The 19,033-nt window shown below is 47.0% G+C and overlaps 1 protein-coding gene across 3 annotated transcripts in view; it reads right to left on the minus strand.

Moving 5' to 3' along the window:
- The window catches only part of CORO6 (coronin 6), a 328,718-nt gene that overhangs the window by 86,072 nt on the left and 223,613 nt on the right, over positions 1-19,033 (minus strand). For all 3 annotated transcript variants that reach the window (XM_085649228.1, XM_085649230.1, XM_085649229.1), the window contains exon 4: positions 10,042-10,171. In XM_085649228.1, coding sequence (XP_085505354.1) covers positions 10,042-10,171 — 130 coding nt within the window. The remainder of the gene's footprint in view (positions 1-10,041; positions 10,172-19,033) is intronic.

Below are 19,033 nucleotides of genomic sequence, written 5' to 3' on the forward strand. Positions count from 1 at the left end.
AAATTCGAAATCCCACCGCTGCCACCAATGTTAGAATGGGGAACCTCTGGTTGGCACAGGTAGGTACTTGTGACAAGCAGCGGTCCCTTCTTCTATTCAGGGCGAGGGAATTACCCCGTCAGAACAACCCCTGCTCACCCTATAGGTAGTGTGGCGCGAGCAGTCAGGGCTAAACTTCAGGGCGCTAGTCAGTTAAGCATTTATGATCACACACAGTAAACCACAATGATCCCCCACAAACGGACACCAGGCGTAAGTTGTATCAAAAATACGGATGCTTTATATAAAAGATTCTTTGTTACGCAGGCATGTACAAGACCACCAACACGGTTGCGAAATGGAAGCCACAAGATGATAATTAGGCACTGTTCTTGTCTTTGGTAACTTATTCGATCACGAGCGCTTCACAGGGCTCGGTTGAGTCGGTCCAGTCACGATGATGCGCAGGGCACCCAGGGTACAGTGATACGGGGAAATCAGAACGTTGCGGACCCCGAGTCCGATAGAGAGTTCACTGTACCTGGGAACGTGCGATGTGCTTGGTCGAGTCTTCAGGAGAGATGCAGGTTCTGCACCTCGTGGGTCTTCCGGATCAAGAATTCAGCGGGCGGCTCTCGGTAGACAGGTGCGGCCCAGGGCCTCCGACACGGACTGTGCGGGAGGTCACTGCGGAGGGCGGCACGGTCAGACTCAGGCTGGGAGGTGAAGCGGGGCGGCCGGATACGTTACGACGTACGGGCGGCCGTCCGAGGCTGGAGTTCACTTCCCCACTAGAAATCCGGCGGGAGGGCGAAAGGGCACCAAGCGCGCTCCAGTAGCAGGCAGGTGACAGGGAAGCGGGACGGCCAGACTCGTGGGTCCAGAGCGACTCAGGTAGAGCGGGGCTCTCGGCGAGTGGAGGCGGCCAGGCTTCTGGGTGTCACGGCCCTAGGAGGGATGCGAAGGTGCGCAGGGCACTCCGGCGGGAGAAAGCACACGGCTCGAATTCTCAGACGAGCGGAGACACGGTGAACCCACTGGTCCTGGGGTTCAGTTCAGGGGGCAAGCTCTTCTTCCAAGCCCTTGGAGATAGTTGAAGAACAAAGTGCAAAAGTCTCTTTCAGTCTTTTTCCTCTCCTTCCTTAGCAAGGCACCTACTGCAGGCCAGTCCCTCAGGTCAGGGAAAGTTACTCCTCCTTCAGCTTCTTCCAGGTCCTTCTAGTCGGGCAGAGTTCCTTCGTGGTTCAATCTGGATCTGATTTCTTAGGAGCCAGGCTCCTACTTTTATACAGGGATTCTTTTGTTCTTTAGCGCCAGGGGGCCTGGGCCTGGCTCAGTCCAGTTTTGGAGCACTCTGTTGTGGTGACTTGGCTTGTTCCTTTCAGCAGCAGGGCAGAGACATCAGCCGCTCCACAGGGGGCGGCGCCGGCTTTGTGGTGGCAGAGCACAGGTCTATTCAAGAGTCAGGGTGCACTCCTCCCACCCATCCTGGGGTAATCTCCCTACCCACCACCTGGCAGCCAACCTGTCTCCTGGAATCCCCCAGCCCTGCTCCTGTACCGTTGCTAGGCAGAACACACACACACAGCAGAGGCAGACTGAGATGGTTAGGCACGCAAAGGCTAACTTTCTAAAAGTAGCATTTGCAAACCCAGGATATTAAAATAATCTTTACTAAAAGACGTATTTTATTATCCTGAGTTCAGGCATACTAAACATGACTTTCTACCATGCTCTCTGAGTCCACTGGGGTCACAGCGTGTAGCGATCCCAGCAGCCCATTCTGGCCTATGGAGAGCAGGTAGCCTTCAATAGTGAAAAACGAAAATGGCTGTAATTCACTATTAAGACATGTCACACCATCAGGGCATGTCCTACCTTATACCTACAATGCACCCTGCGCTCAGGCCTACCAGAGGGGTGACTAACATGTAGTTAAGGGAAGGTTTAGGGACTGGTAAGTGGGGACACTTGCTCAGTCAGCGCGACGGTACCAGACCGCGCGCAGGGTCTGCAGTGGCAGACCCTAGACACATTTTACCCCGCTGCTTCGGTGGGTGGCACAACCAGTGCTGCAATCCCACTAGCAGCATTTGGATATACAAGCCCTTGGCACCCCTGGTGCACTCTACTAGGGACTGATAGTAAACCAAATAAACCAAACGTGGAAGTCAATTCACATAATACATTTTACCATAGAGAGCACTTGCACTGTGGCACTGGATGGCAGTGGCACAGTGCCCTGAGCAGCTAACATCAACACAAAAACACATTGAGGCACAGACAAAAATGGAAGGGTGACCCACGCCAATGGTGCCAGGTCTAACAATTACAATGAAGGGCAGGCTGGTATGTCTTTAGAAATGTGGAAAACCACATAATGTAAATAGGTCAGTGGGCTACTGCGTGTGTGTGTGTGTGGGTTGCTCTGTGAGTGGCTCTGTGGGTGGCTCTGTGTGTGTGGGTGGCTTTGTGTGTGGCTCTGTGTGGGTGCAAATGCAATAGGTCTCGCATTTGAGAGTGATTAAGCTATTGACATTGTAAATAACAATGCCGTTTCTTTAAATGTTTTTTAAAAAAAACAAACAAAAATAATGTCAGGAGCAATGCCAATAGCTCTAACTTTAACAATGCCGAGACCATTGCATTGTAAATGCTTGTTCTTGACTGTTTGGGAGCACATCTGGCCTCTTCCACTCGTATTGTGAAGTTAGAAAAGAAGAAGAGTTAGGATCCCTCATAGGTGTCACGAGTTCACTAGAATCTAGAATCCGATGTTAAACCCACTCTTTCTCCTTTAAGTTGAATAAGATCTGTAATGAATTCCAGAATCTAAGTAACTGTACAGGGGAAAAAGGAGAAGGGCGGTAGAGAGAAAAGACCACTCCGGAAGAGCCTCGACCCGCTCTCTTTGGTAGCAAGGGCTGCCGGAAGGCAGGTAGCAAGGACCCTTGGTCTACAAAGGACTGACTAGTAACCACCATAATCCTACAAAACAAGGTAACATTAATCTAAGTATACTTGTGTACAGAACACAATATCTTGTTAGTAACATAAAAATCGCTTACCAAGGGATAAAAGTGGGAAGGCCGACCAGTCCACAGACTACCAGAATGAAATCCGGAAACTAAAGACAAAGCTCCATCTCCAATGTGAGTGATGCCAGGATCCTAGATGACTAGGAGTGTTTCAAGCTGATGCAGGGATTTCAGCAGGAATTCCAGAAACGTAGCAAACACAGCTCAGTATCTGTAGAGGAAAGGCTTATCTTGAGCTGCCCTAACTGCCTTACCATAAGGGATCCAAACAAAAAAAGAGCAGATAATACAAACATGGCAAACTAGAGAAGCCATCAACCAATTTTGCCAGGCAAGATGCAACATCTTCCCAGCTCTTACTGATCCGGAAGTGCCTGGAACCTTCAAGCTCCTTCCAGAATGTTCTTACTCTTTCCACCTTGCCAAGGAACTGCTGATCTGTATTACATTGTCACTCCACCCTCCTTCTTCTTCTAAACCACCAATTCAATCCAATCCAACAAGCTCTATTCGACGGGCAAGTCATGAAAGCACAATACCTACAGTACAAACTCCATAAAACATAATACATATACACGTTTTAAAACCATGATTTGGTGCTTCAGATCTTAGGACGGATTGATAAAGAGATTAAACAAAGATTAAAACATCTATGAGATACTAGAACATAAAACCAATTAAAATTAATTTCATAAATTGGTACTAGGATACAAGATAAAAACACAGGCAAATAAAACATGTTCGCATTATACATGTGTAACAACTCAGATAAAAATTGGCTAATGAACCATTCAAAGTGCATGGAGTGCCTTCGATCTAATAGCCCAGGACCATCCCAGAAATTTCGCTACTGCAATAACAATGGGGGCTGAGGTGTTCGTGCGCAGTATTCTTTGTGCGTCTCCACTCCTTCTGGTGCCCAATGTCCTACAAATTGGTGTCAGCCACGATCGGTGCCGACCATCATATGCGGGGCAAACAAACAGCAAGTGGGCCAGTGTCTCCGTCTGCTCCATGCAGCTGGGGCATGCTCTCTCACCTTCAGTGACCCATTTTGCTGTATAAGACTTAACTGAGCCTACCCTGAACTGGAAATATAGTTTCCGATCATGAGGTTTTGTTACTGTGTCCCAATACTGCTCCTGACTTGGGGATGGTTTAAATTCTATGAATATGCCCATGAGAGATGACGTGTCACCCCTTCTATAAGTGTTATTGATCACCAGATCCCAGTATTTCTCTTTTAGGATCTCCTTGGAAGGGAAGGGGGCGCAAGAGGGATTTTCCCAAAGTGTTGCCATGCCCATACTTACTAAGGATGCTCTAACCTCCCTTAGCCATTTGATTTTATGAAAGCAGTCAGCACTAATTAGATCTTTTAGTCCTGCAGCATAGGTTGCCAGTTCTGGGGTACACCAAACTCTACGCCAATATAATATAGGGTGCAGTCTCCCTGCACCTGCCAGTGCTTTCCTGCCTAAATCATAGAGCATTGGTCTTACTGGGGTACTTTGCGGGAGGCTCTTGATCTTACGTAAGAACCTATTTTCAGCAGCTGTTAGCTTTGTCATCTTCTCAAACCCCCAGAGTTCCGCTCCGTATAGGGCAGAACTGACTACTTTCATGTTGTATATTTGGAGCACCGGGCTAACTGGTTTTGTTAACCACATCGATGCGAGTGACGGAGCGGTTCCGTCATGCGCGTCGGTTGCGCTGTGCGTATGACGCAACCGCTCCGTCATGGCCCCGCCCGCGTAATAGAACCTTCAGCACAGCGCGGTAATCCGCGCCGCGCTGAAGGGGTTAAGGAGGTGTTGAATTCAGTTTGTAAGACTACAGATAGCTGCCGGTGCTTCAGCGTGGCCATGTCAAGCTGTCTATCCCACCTCAGATCATTCTGTAGTACGACCCCCAGATATGTAAAAGCGCTAACTTGCTCTAGGGGGCAACCGTTCATGAGTATGCCTCCTCTACATCCCTTATGTGGGTTGAACGACATGCATTTTGTTTTGGAAACATTAATTTCCAATCCCGGTAAAACACAAAACTCCTCAAAAAGTTTCAATGATCGCTGAAGACCGCTTGGGGTTTTTGAGATGATTAACGCATCATCAGCGAACATTAAAATAGGAATTTTTACGCCAGCTAGGACTGGGGCATCAGTAGGAGTAGACTCCAAAAATGTTGCAATCCCATTAATGAACAAAGCGAACAGTGAGGGAGCCATGACACAGCCTTGGCGCACACCTTTCTCTATGGGAAAGGGATTGGCAACATTGCCCTGGGAGCCCCATCGAATTTGGGCAAAATTGCCCTTGTGGAGTCTAGCAATGAGGGAAAGCAGTTCGGGAGGCATCCCCAACCCTGCAGTACTGCCCATAATTTTCTGCAGGACACGGGGTCATAAGCTGACTTAAGATCGACAAAGGCAGCATACAAGCTGCCCTTGCCTAAAACCACCATCCTCCAATACACTAATATAAACCTAAACACCTGGTCAATTGTGCTAATATGTGACCTGAACCCAGCCTGCAGCGGAGATAAAATGCCCAGCTCATCTATCCAGTCTTGGACCGTGTTTAAAACTAACTGCCCCATTATTTTATGCAGGGAGTCTATTAGACTAATAGGCCTGTAGTTACCTGGGTGGGATTTATCCCCTTTTTTAAAAACGGGGATAATCTCTGCCCCTTTCCAGGAATCAGGCACCTGCGCACCTCTGGCAAATGTGTTTGCAAACAGAACGATATACCAGCACCATCTTGACTTATCATGAAGAAATATGTCAGCCGGGATACCATCTAGGACCAGTGCTCTTCCACCCGTTACTGCTACTGGATCTGTAATAACATTGGCCCCTTCAAAAGGTGTGCCCTGATAAAAACAAGTCCGAAAGCTCGGCCTGGTTAACCTCGATTATACTACAGGCATATTGGGGTTTGAAATGGTTGACCCATTGCTCCTGGGCAACATGATTTTGTGGTGGTTATGGCTGGCCTCCCCTATCTCATTTTACTATATTCCAAAACTGCTTGGAGTTGTTACTAACACAAGCAAGTCTGAGGTCCTGCCATCTGCTTTCATACCAAGCTTTCTTTGCCTTTTCCTGAGCCCTCCTATATTTTAGTTTAGCTGACCGTACTATGACGGGGTCCCCAGCCTTAATCGCATCCCATAGGAACCTATGGGCCATACTACATTCCTCATTAAACTAATGGGTTCCTTTCATTTGTTGCGAGCTCTTGACCTTATGATGCTTCGCAAAGAATTTATTGTGGATAGCAGTTATATTTCCGGGAACCTCGGAATTAGCTGAGCAAGCCTCTAGCTCGGCTATTGAATCATCAATACCAGTATTAATAATAACTAGGATATCAGGCTTCGCTATTATCTGCGCCCACTTCAGTCTCCTCATGTCGTTGTGGGGACCACGTCAAAGGTGGTCACCAAACTGCATGGCCGGATGGGTACCCTCTCTGGTAGCAAATAAAATATTGCACATAAAGGATTATGGTTGCTCTCTACCCAGCCCTTAACAGACATATCCCCAAAGACATGCCATAGCCGCAAATTAATTAGGAGATAGTCTATGTGGCTAGAACTGCAGCCATTGTTAAAAGTGTTCGCCCCATGTCTATCGGAAGGAGATCTCCCATTTACAGCCGCAGGCCTTTTTCCAGGCCTGAACTGCCAAGCCATGTCTTCCGTGGACCAGAATCAAGCATCCTAGGACCGGTTTCAGGGTATTACCCCTCTTCAGCCAGGATAGCTTGACTCCAGTGGAGTAGTGAGCATGGGACCCACGTCTGGGCATACCCTTCCCACATAGGGTGAACAGCAAAACACACTAGATGATGGACGGAATGTTGCACAATGGCAAAACATTCACCCCCAGTCACAGATATGGGTTTAATCCATCGTTATTTGCTCACCACGCCACCCCAGTTCAGACATGGCCATATGCAAATCAGTCTTGACCCTGTGCCTCATGGTTCTGCATTCTGTCCATCAACTGTTGTTTTTGCATTTGTCACCCGAGTGGGAAGGGTATGCCCAGACGTGGGTCCCGTGCTCTCCATGCCACTGGAATCAAGCTATCCTGGCTGAAGAGGGGTGAAACCCCGAAACCGGTCCTAGGATGCTTGTTTCCAGTCCAGGGAGGACCTGGCTTGGCAGTTCGGGCTGGACTGTTCCCATGAGGCACAGAGTCAAGACTGATTTGCATATGGCTGGGTTCAAACTGGAACGGCATGGTGAGCAAAAAAACGATGGATTTAGGCCCAGATCTCTGTACTGGGGTGAATGTATGACATTGTTCTGCATTCTGTCCATCAACTTTTGTTTTTGCATTTGTCACCTCGAGTGGGAAGGGTATGCCCAGATGTGGGTCCCGTGCTCTCCATGCCACTGGAATCAAGCTATCCTGGCTGAAGAGGGGTGAAACCCCGAAACCAGTCCTAGGATGCCTGTTTCCAGTCCAGGGAGGATCTGGCTTGGCAGTTCAGGCTCGACTGTTCCCATGAGGCACTGGGTCAAGACTGATTTGCATATGGCTGGGTTCAAACTGGAACGGCATGGTGAGCAAAAAAACGATGGATTTAGGCCCAGGTCTCTGTACTGGGGTGAATGTATGACATTGTTCTGCATTCTGTCCATCAACTGTTGTTTTTACATTTGTCACCCAGGGTGGGAAGGGTTTGCCCAGACGTGGGTCCCGTGCTCTCCATGCCACTGGAATCAAGCTATCCTGGCTGAAGAGGGGTGAAACCCCGAAACCGGTCCTAGGATGCTTGTTTCCAGTCCAGGGAGGACCGGCTTGGCAGCTCGGGCTGGACTGTTCCCATGAGGCACAGGGTCAAGACTGATTTGCATATGGCTGGGTTCAAACTGGAACGGCATGGTGAGCAAAAAAACGAGGGATTTAGGCCCAGGTCTCTGTACTGGGGTGAATGTATGACATTGTTCTGCATTCTGTCCATCCACTGTTGTTTTTACAGATGAAAGCCCCCAGCATAGCCCAGCGCAAAGCAGCAGCACAGCATCCTAAGCCACCACTGGGCCTTCTGCTACAGCCATAGCAATGTGCATTGTGGCATCTGAGAAATGTGATCGAATCCCTGCAACACTGGACACGATCCCAGCAGATCATGGATTCTAGGATTCCTAACAATAGGTTCTCTGCCCCTTCTCACGAGCCAGGCTCAGAACAGTGTGTCTATCTCAGTAATTAAGGATACTTGCAATGATTAGGTGTGGCCGAACCCGTAATCGATCAGGGAGTTAGCGCTCTATGAGCTCTCTCTATAACAAAGACTAAGGAGAAGTTTTTTATGAAGGCATGTCAGCTGTGTTTTGGGACTGCTTTTTGCATGTTGCTCCTGTGATTGCTCCTCGGTGTTTTCACTGGCAGTCTTTACCTTTTCCGATTTACGTGCCTGCCTTTTAGACTCAAATGTGAGTTTAGGTTGTCTGTCTGTTTTACCCATTTAAGCAAAGCAGTTTGAGTGCACTCCCAGTGTGTACACTGATCAGTAGTGTGCGCCCACTACACTATGCGTTAGGAAATGCCGATGGGTGTGAAATCAGTAGTTTGTAGTGGCATACGCATACCAAGTCATCCACCCAAGATCATTTTCAGCTTCATCACCAACATCAGCCACCAGGAACTGAGATACATACTCATTAGCTGCTCCAGGCCAGTCGCCACAGCCCATTTCCACAAGCTCTGGGACACAGAAAGCCATACGGGCACACCCTGCATGCACACATGCCCTGCCAATTCAGCATCCCTAGCCAGAGTGCCGCAATCACAGGGCACCATTCTCAAACTGCTCTGGCAGCCTCTGCTGAGCGAGACAACCGCTGCATTAGCGCTGGTTCCTCCGGTGCCCACAGCGGGGATCAGCAGAGAATGCGGCTCTCCAGCCGGGCCATGCAGCCGGGGAAGTCTACTCCCTGCAAACCATCAGAGCCCAATAGGCTGCGTCATGGGGGCAATCCAGCCAAAACCACAACTGGGGCAGCTGGGTCCTGCAAAGCAGAAGCATCGAGGCTTCGTGTTAGGTTTACACTCCTGGATGACAAGGATTATTGCAAGATTTAGAGGTACTCTGCCTGAGCTCACTCAAGATGTGACCATTTTGGATGTGGCCAACTTTGCTCCTCCCCCCCTTCACCAACCATACTTCACTATAAATATCACTTGTAGATTTCCACATCAAACTAGAGATTTGTTTACCTTTTCCCAGGCTTCATTTCAAACTGTTACAAGGAAACTTTAACCATGAGGATGTCAGTAAGGTGTCATAATTTAAAACAATCACACAAATAACATATTCCGCTATAGGGAAGTTTAGCTTATCTTCTAGGTTTTTGTCACTTATTGCGGAAGAGGTACTAGCAGACAAACCTTAATGGGTCCATCACTTTCAAGGCATTATCTTGCACCTCCTACTGCTCTGAGAAATGCGGAAAGCCTTCCAAATGCTCTCCTTGTCTATTCCAGGAGAGGTATAGCAGCATCTGTGGCTCATCAAGACAGCCACGTGTGCTTCTTTGCATTCATTCTCTAAGCATTACTCTTTGGGTACCAGTTGCAGAACATTACAAGTCTTATACTTGGTAAACAACTGACAGCAGTTGTGAATGTGAAGGAGCCTGGATATCAGGGTAAGGAAATGCTATTTAGCATAGCAATTACAGAACTCTGATTCAACAATTCCATTGTGTTACCAGCATCCACTTTTGATGTCACGCGTAGCTCCAGCTATAAAGGTAGCTTATTGGCAGTCTTGAGACATAACACAAATGGAAAAACACATAGAAGAACTATTTATTTTGACTCGCCACTGTAGAACCTTTTTATGGACAGTTCTCCAATTCTTACCATTTGGCTTAGAGTTCCCAAATCTTAGACGCGAAATTCCTATTTCCCATTCATAGCGTTCCACAAATGTTTACTTCATTACTCAGCCATGTGCCCTCATTGACCATCCTTCTACGTCACCTTTACGTTGTGTCATACCTGCACTGAGCAGAATGTTGCGGGCCGTCGGGTGCCAGAGGATGATGCCAACACGTTTGGAGTGTCCTTCTAGCGTCACAATAGGTTCCGTGATTGATCTTATTGGTGTATAATCAGGGATCTGCCACACCTATAGGGACAATCAGAAAAGGTCAAAGGTACAGCATTAGAGAAAATACTGATTGGCCTCTATGACTTATATCCCTAAAACATTTCTGCCTGCTAGTCCCATAAAATAGCAGGACTCTTGCAAATCATCCCTCAAGTCTTTGGCTACAACATTAATTAAGCAAATACTGCAGATCATTGCAGAGCAGGATTCTTTATCTGGCAGTGTAGGTACAGCAGTGAGGATTGGTAGCTTGCTCCCTACTTAAGTGACTTATGTCATGCTGTAGTATTTTGGGGACTTTAAGAAAGAAGTCTGGTTAAATATCCTGCAGACTCTGCGCCTGCAGAAAGGATCTGTGAGTACCTTGAAGGGCTCAGGTTCAAGTCCATGTCAGATATTTATCCACCTAATGTTTGATAACATTAATACAGTTCCACTGGATATCAATAACAATTATTCTTGAAGCACCAAGACACAATCCCCTCCGTTACATGTCATGTAAAACATGGGCAACATTATACTTCTTATTCTTATTCTCAATAGTAGGAGGAGGAGGAGGAGGAGTGGAAGTGTAGTACTAGTGGTAGTAGTAGTATAGCTCCAAATGTCATCATTATTCCAGCTATTGTTGGTTAAAAAGGAAACATACAGCATGTCAACGAGTGTGGACTTCTAGCAGCAATAGCAGTACTATTATGTAACACAAATATATGATCAGCTCAGATAGAGCGCATCTTATGCACAATACAAAGCAAGACTCCACTCCAAGTAAAATACAGTGTGACATTCGAGCAGAAAATTCAGGAGATTTCAATAAACAGCAGATATCTAAGGAGAGGACGGAGCCAAGTGAAAATTCAGGAAGAAAAACCTTCAGTTCCCTTTTGAAAGCAGATAAAGAAGTGAACAAGCAAATGAGAAGAATTGAGTTCCAGACTTTGGAAACACATCTAGAGTAGAACTGCTTCAATTCCTCCTGAGATATTCATTCAGCTTTTTGGCGGGATAAAGAGAATTTTCACAGTATTAAATGTATGCACATTATTGGCACAGCTTGGGGTGTTGTTATTGTGTTAGTAGAGATTCGAGTTCTGGCTTACAGTTTGGCACACAGATACTGTGTCCCAATTGTGACTGATATCCCGTCCGCCTAATTACAAGGGCCATAGGATATAAATCACTTGAAATTAGATGGACGGGATATCTATTACATTTGCAATAGAGTAACCTGTATGCTAAACTCTAAATCAGGCCTGGCGTCAACTACCAAGAGTAAATTCTAAATATTTGGCAGTTTCATTAATGGCCATGTTGGAGTCTAAGATGTTGATGGAATCTTCAATGATGCAAGATTAGTGTAAAATGTGCAAAACGTCAAGGTCTCATTAGGTCTTGGTGAGCTGCACATGGTCCTACCAAGTGCAGCCCTAGCGGAGGTCTTTTTTGTATACTTCAGTTTTTTATATTTCTAGTGGAGGACTGGCATTAGAGATCGCCACCAGGTACCCTAGCGGAGGGCTGGTGTAACAATTAGCTATCACCACCAGGCATTCAGGGATCTCTGTGCTTCAGTGGAGCCACCATTGCAGCTGTCAATGTTCAGTAGTGGCTATGATTAATTGGAATTGAAACCAATCTAGTATCTTAAATTCACAACACATGCCTTCCTTTAATGTTTGAATGGGAATACCATCTACAACAGCGTCAAATACCACTGAAATATCAAGTAGGACCTTTAAGCATTGTCTAGGCTTTGTAGTATGTTGTCAATCAATCAATCAATCAGGGGTTTGTAAATCGCGGCTACTCACCCGTGAGTGTCTCAATCCAAAATCTGGAAATCATCAAGGAGATTGTTATCATTTACAAATTGTTTAACTGGCTGTTCATGCAACCTTCAAGAATTCTGATGAGGTAGAATAGACAAGAGACTGGGCGATAATTATTCAGATAACCTAGGTCAGCACAAATTGTTTTTAAGTGAGACATCACTTGACTCACTTTAAAACAATCCATAAACTGCCCGAGAGAGAGAGTAGCAAGGATTGAACTCTGACGAGGTCTGTTGACTCCTCTACCTAATTGTCATAGGAGGTTAATGTAGTCACAGTGCCACCCTGCACAGAGTAGTATGCGTGAAAGAGTCCGGCGTCTCCTTAAGAGGGTCACCATTTTGAAGAAAAAATCCACAAGGGCAGAAAACCTCTCTGGTAATTTTGTATCTCTTGATTGACGATGATGTTGAATACTGAAAAAAATCAGTAAGGGACCAGACTCCACCTGACATCAGGAAGGAGAAAAGAGCCAAGCAAGAATCCAAGCGTAGAATCCAGATGAAGATCTGAACAGTTTGAAGAAAAAAATCTAGATAACAATTGGCAGCATGGAGTTGAAGAATGCAATGAAAAATAAGGGAACAAATGCAATGTGGAACAATTGTATCTTGATGCATTTTCTTCTAGGGAGCACTTCCCCTGTGTATGATGTAAACAGATACTGACATCACAAGAAAAGATTCTACTTCATCTTAGATGAGGAACTTTGAATAACATCCTATGGACAGATCACCAACTTGGGAACGTCTTGTTAAAAGGTTTGTCCACAACCCTTTTCAGAAAGTTATAGTGATCATTTGGTAAAAGAAGAGGCCAAAGATTGACATCCTTTGTTCCGCAGTGGATTCAAGAGTCCTGCTACCCCTCTTTATGTCTACAGCTTCACTCAGCCAATTTTACCTCCTACATCAAGACACACAAAGAAGTAATCTGGCAAAAAAGGTAGATCTAAGATGGGCTGAGATGTCCCATTGGACCATGTTTTCATCAGGATCATTGGGTTTAGGTGCTTGTCAAAGATCATGGTTTTTGACTACCAACTTGCAGTTGAGAAGGATACATTGAAACCAGTGGGAAGTGATAGACTTATAGGAAGAGGGACTAATTGGGGTATCAGTGGGATTCTTCATTTGGAGAAGCATTTGGGGGAGGTTCCAACCAAAAGCAGAAAGTTTTGAATATCGATTCCAACACTGATGACATTAAACAGTAGATTTATTTGACAAAATATTCCACAAATAATTCCCAATACAACGCTTTAAATATGTCCTAATTACTAAACTCTCTGTGGTTATGAACACAGTTCTGTAGATGAGTGGGTCTGTTTGTGGGTGCGTGTGTGTAGAAATTATTGAAAGAGTGACAAAAAAGAATGAGTACGTTTTAAAATAAGTAGATGAATGAACACGTGAGTGAGTGACAGTATCAGGGAGGACTTACTAAGTGATTGTGGGCCAGATGTACGACCCTTTTTTGCGCCCGCAAACGGGAGATCCTCCCATTTGCGACCGAAAAAAAGGGTAATGGCATGTACAAATGTTATTTTGCGAATCACTGACTCGCAAAATAGCATTTGCGACTTCCGATATTAGGAAGGGGTGTCACTTCCTAAACAGCAAGTCCCCATGCCATGTACAATTGTTTTGCAACCGCAAAACACTCACAGTATACAACCTACATCAAGTAGGTGGTAAACCACTCACAAACGGGAAGGGGTCCCCAGGGGTCCATTTCCCCTTTGTGAGTATGTGAGGAAGTATTTTTAAGTTAAGAGCAGGCAGGGTTCCAGGGACCACTGTCTGCCCTTAAAAAAATGAAACTGAAAAGTTTCATTTTTCTTTTTTTTAAATGCATCCCGTTTTCCTTTTCGGGAAAATGGGCTGCATTAAAAAAAAAAAGACTGCTTTATTTAAAAACAGTTCAACTTGGCTGCAAACGCTTGCGGTTCAATTTTTGTTCGTTATGACACCACATAGCAGGACCATCTGTCGATACGCCCGTATGTTGAAGCACTAAAGTTGCATCATCTATCTTCTAGAGTCTGTAGTTACTATCTTTTGGCAGGAATTACTCGACTTTGATTATTTGTACTCTATCAGATTAGATCTACTTAGGCAACAGATTGTCCTTGTTAATATGAATTTCCCTGAGGCATACACATCGGTATCCCTCAGATAGGCCTCCGGTGTGCATCATTTCAGCCTTGACTACCCCTTTTATTGCTCTTTATTTGGACTTAGAAAATCACCAATGCGCAGAAATGTTGTGAATATCCTGATGAAGGCACAGAGTGCGCTGAAATGCACGTAGAAGATCCATCTCATAGCCACTGTTTGTTTATTATTGTCATGTTTGTTTTTTGATACTTGTACTTATCAGATAATATTTGTTGTCTGTTACTTTTTATGTCTTCTGAAAACATATATATATATGTATGAGGTTTTGTTCAAATGTATCAACAATTAATATGTTTTTAAACTATAATGAATTAAAGATATGAATTTTTAACTTCAAGTTATGTCTACACCGAGTGCATTGTATCAGTTTGTCAGTTAATATGGTCTGGTAAACGTCATAGACCTTTAGTTGCCTAGGGATTTTTCTTCTATTTGCATATTTGCCCTGACCTAGAAATTTAAAGTTTTTGCAGGGGGTCTTTGTTCATTACATTTATTTAAAAGCAGTCCCAGATATGTTGGTCTGCTGAACCCAGCAGGCTACCATCCCTGGAAATTCTGGCCATTCCTAATGGGGTCGCAAAGTGCGACAGCCTCATTAATATTCATGAGGCATGCAATTTGCGACCCCATTAGAAATCGCTAACAGTGTCTGAAACACTGTTATACATCTCAATTTGCGAGTCGCAAATTGCGACTCACAAATGCGACGCAATTTGCGAGTCGCAATTTGGTTGGTCATACATCTGGTCCTGTGTGTATCATTTTATTAGCTTGAAGTGGCAGTGTATGCGGAAAAGGTAATACTATTCACATAAACTATGTGCAGAACATATTAGCAACCAGCTCATAATGCATATCGAACACTGAAACAATGGTTTTGATCCACCTAATGTGCTATACTTTGTTCTCAATTAAATAATTCTGAAAATTCTAAACTATTTCCCTACAATGAAAGTTGCTGTTTTCTTACTTCTTTGAATGGCCCCCACATGGTTCGTTCCAAAATGAAATCCTATTCCAAGCAAATGATTGCGCAAGGTCTGTAAGTGTACTTATGAACCCACTAGAGACACTAAAAGGCAGAAATCGATATTGATTGTGCCATAAATATCTTCATATATTTTTCGCTGTATTTCTCTGCTCCGAAGCAGTACTGAAATGTCTTCAAGAGAAATATAATTCCCTTAACAGCTATGATACGTCTGCCATGGTTCACGATCCTTTCTAAGAGGTGCTCAAAATCTATTACGGAATCCCATGCAAGCATCACAATATCTCTCAAATATTGTTTTCTTTTTTTCTAGTTATGTATTTATATTGTAAACACTAAAATGCCAGTTCTGTCATGCATCATATTGGTTTTATGATGCCTGGTGTCATACATTTGATTTTATTTAGAAATCTGTTTATTGAAGTTTAAATGACATACATCATATCACAGAACAGGATAATGCACAATTATCTTTGACAAACATGAGAATATCCATGTAGGTACAACCCTGACTGTAATAGTGGGGAGCAATGCACATTGCATGTCCATACTGAAAGCCCCGACAGTCTGGTCACAAGCGTGAAATCACTGTTTATCTCGAGATCTTCCCCCGTGCAGGGAACTATCAGGTGGAGGCATTACACCTGCATTCACAGTCTCACAGCTGCTCATCATAAACAGAAGTCTAAGTGTATGTTTCTAACAATAAAACTACGCAGCCGGGAAACTAACACCCCTGCAGAGAAACAATAGTAGAACTCAATAGCAGCGCCCGGTGTTCATCGAGGCATTCCCCCCCGCCACCTCCCGGAGCCCCCCCCTCCGCCCCCCAACTTCTTTTCAAGATAGTACGCAACCAGCAGTATTTACGTCCCCATGGCTCACCATCTCAGCCCGAGGTATGACATCAAGTGTTGCCGCACCCTGTCAGGCGGGGCAACCCCTGGCCAGGTAGCGCGACCTCTCCAATGTGTCCCCCGTTTTCCTCCGCCTCAGTGTCCCCCGACCACAATATGGACTGTACCAGTAACTCCCACTGTGTCGCTATGGGGGTCGCCCTGAGCCCCATTGTTTCCTCCCCCTGGAGGGCTACGCCCTCCGCCTTTGCCCAGACCAGGAAGGAGCCGCGCCACACCCTCTCATGCGGAGGGGCGTCTGCCTTCCAGCATTTAGTGAGGAGTCGCTTCGCCACCACTAACCCCAGATCAAGAAATCTAGAGGTGACCTTAGTAGAAGGCGATCTGTGAAATAGATTTAACAAGTGGGATGACCACTCGAAGGGAATATCACGCCCTGTACATTCGCGGAGCGCATCTCACACCGCCCGCCAGTAGACTCCCAAGACGGGGCAGCTCCACAACATGTGGATCAAATCCACGACCAGTTCTGCACAACGGGGGCAACAAGCATCTGTGCGGTGAAAGTATCTGTTAATGGAGGCGGCCGTAAGATATGCCCGGTGTAAGATGAAAAATTGGATTTGTCGGAACCGCATGTTTCGCGGGACCCTTCTCGGACCCTGCAGGACACTATCCCACTCCTTATCGGTCAGAGGAAGATCCAAATCTGCCTCCCACTTTCCCCGTAATGATGCCAGGCTCACTGCCGCGTGCGCACGCAACGCCGAAGCAAACCACCTGACCAGGCATCTCCCACGCCCCATCACGTGAAGGTACTGCATCACTAAATGCTGCTCCGGCTCCTCCTTTAGATCTTCCCACCGCTCTGCCAATGTTTCCACCAAAGCCTGGTGCCGAAGAAACTGCCCAGGGACCAGTCCTGTCTCCTCCGCTAGGGCGGCAAACGAGAGAAGGGCCCCATCCCGATACAGATCTCCTAAAGTGCACACGTCTACTGCCGTCCAGTCGTCCAGTTCCGAAACCCCAAGCGGTCCTTGCCCGCCAGGTGAGCCCTCCAACAGTATGGCCGGTGCATAAGGGATCCCGGGTGAGGCGAAGACACCGGCGAAAACATTTGTAGGCCACTGCCAATAGGAGTGGTGTCGGCCTCTCCACATCATCCGCCGGGTGAAAGAGCCCGAGAAGGTTATTCAGCGGGAGAGGGGGGGTTGTCGCAGTTGCCGTATCTTCACGGCCTCTATCTGCCAACCAGCGTGCTACCCATTGAAGCTGCGCCGCTAGATAATAATGTTCAAAACAAGGCACGGCAAGTCCCCCCTGCCCGACGGGGAGGTACAATTTGGGCAACGCGACCCTGTGTCGCGCAGCCCCCCAAATGAAGTCTCGGAGAGAGCGCGTCAAGCCCGTAAAAAAGGATACCAGGACATAGATGGGGAGGTTAGTGATAAAATACGGTAATCGGGGCAAGATCACCATCTTGACCAACGCTATTCGGCCAGTCACCGAGAGGGGAAGGGTACTCCAAAATTTCATCTGGGCCCTAACTCCAGATACAGCCCTTCCCAGGTTGCCATCCAGGAGATCCGCCGGTTGGCGGTACACCTGGATACCCAGATAGCGGAAGGCATCCGGCCGCCACTGCACCCGTATTCCACCGAGGTGATAGCTGGGATCACCGACATCTGCACCGAACGCGTACAGACAGGACTTGGCGGCGTTTACCCGGAGCCCCGAAAGCCTCTTGAATTCACACAAAATGCGCTCCAGTCCGGCAGGGATTCGGGCCATGTCCCTGACAAAGATCAACAGATCGTCCGCATAAAGGGACACCTGATGCACCGCATCTCCTAGCGGAATGCCATCGGTCAGCCCCTTGCGGAGTGTGGCCGCCAATGGCTCCATTGCGAGCGCAAACAGGAGGGGTGACAGTGGGCACCCCTGCCTGGTGCCGCGACCCACCGGAATAGCGTCAGAGATATACGGCCCAGTTCTCACCCTCACCGTAGGCCATTTGTATAAAAGGGCTGCCAGTTGAAGAAAACCGAGGCCCAGTCCAAAGTGTGACAATGTTGCCACCAGGTACCCACACTCCAAACAATCGAATGCCTTTTCAAGGTCCAGGACCAGACAGCCCGCCCTAGGCCAGGGCCGAACACTGTCCATCGCCACTCGGAAAAACCGCCGCAGATTAAGAGAGGTGCTGCGCTTGGGTACGAAACCGTTTTGGTCGGAATGTATCATCGCTGGTACCACCAGCGCCAAGCGTTCCGCCAATACCTTCGCCAATATCTTGTAATCTATGTTGAGTAAGGCAAGGGGGCGATAGGACCCCAATTGGGTGGGATCTTTCCCAGGCTTGAGAAGGGAGACCAGGTGGGCTTCCTGCATGGACCCGGGCAGAGCACCCTCCTCCAGGGCGGCCAGATAAAGAGTGTGGAGTTTGGGCACTAACGTTTCCTTGTAGGATTTATAGTATTCTGCTGGAAGCCCATCCGGACCTGGCGCCCTCCCGGTGGCCAAGGCGGTGACCGCATCTCTGATTTCTTCTGCTGTGAGGGGCCCCTCAAGGGATTCCTGATGCTCATTCGGAACCACGGACAAACCAGCACCCTCCAGGAACCGATCTAGTTCCCATGTCGGCCGCTCTCCCGCCGACCGATACAACGACGCATAATGTGACGTCAGTGCCTGGTGGATCTCCCATTGTGAATATACTAGCGATCCATCCAGGCCACATATGGCGTCTATCGGTGCGTGGGCCGCCTCCTGGTGGAGCAACCAGGCTAGTAACCTCCCCGCCCTGTCCGACGTGGCATGGACACGAGCCGAGCGGGCCGCATAATTGTGGCAGCGCAGACGTTCCAGCAGTTCGGCATGACGCGCCCGAAGTTGCAGTAGTTGGTCCGATTCGCGACCGCTGCCCTCCCCGTGTAGCTCATGTGAAAGTAAGCGAGACTCCAAGGCGGTAAGGGCCCCCGCAAGTTGTCTGTGAATGTTCCACGTCACGCCCAAGC

This window comes from Triturus cristatus, chromosome 3_2, assembly GCF_964204655.1.
Source record: "Triturus cristatus chromosome 3_2, aTriCri1.1, whole genome shotgun sequence".
Classification (NCBI taxonomy): domain Eukaryota; kingdom Metazoa; phylum Chordata; class Amphibia; order Caudata; family Salamandridae; genus Triturus; species Triturus cristatus.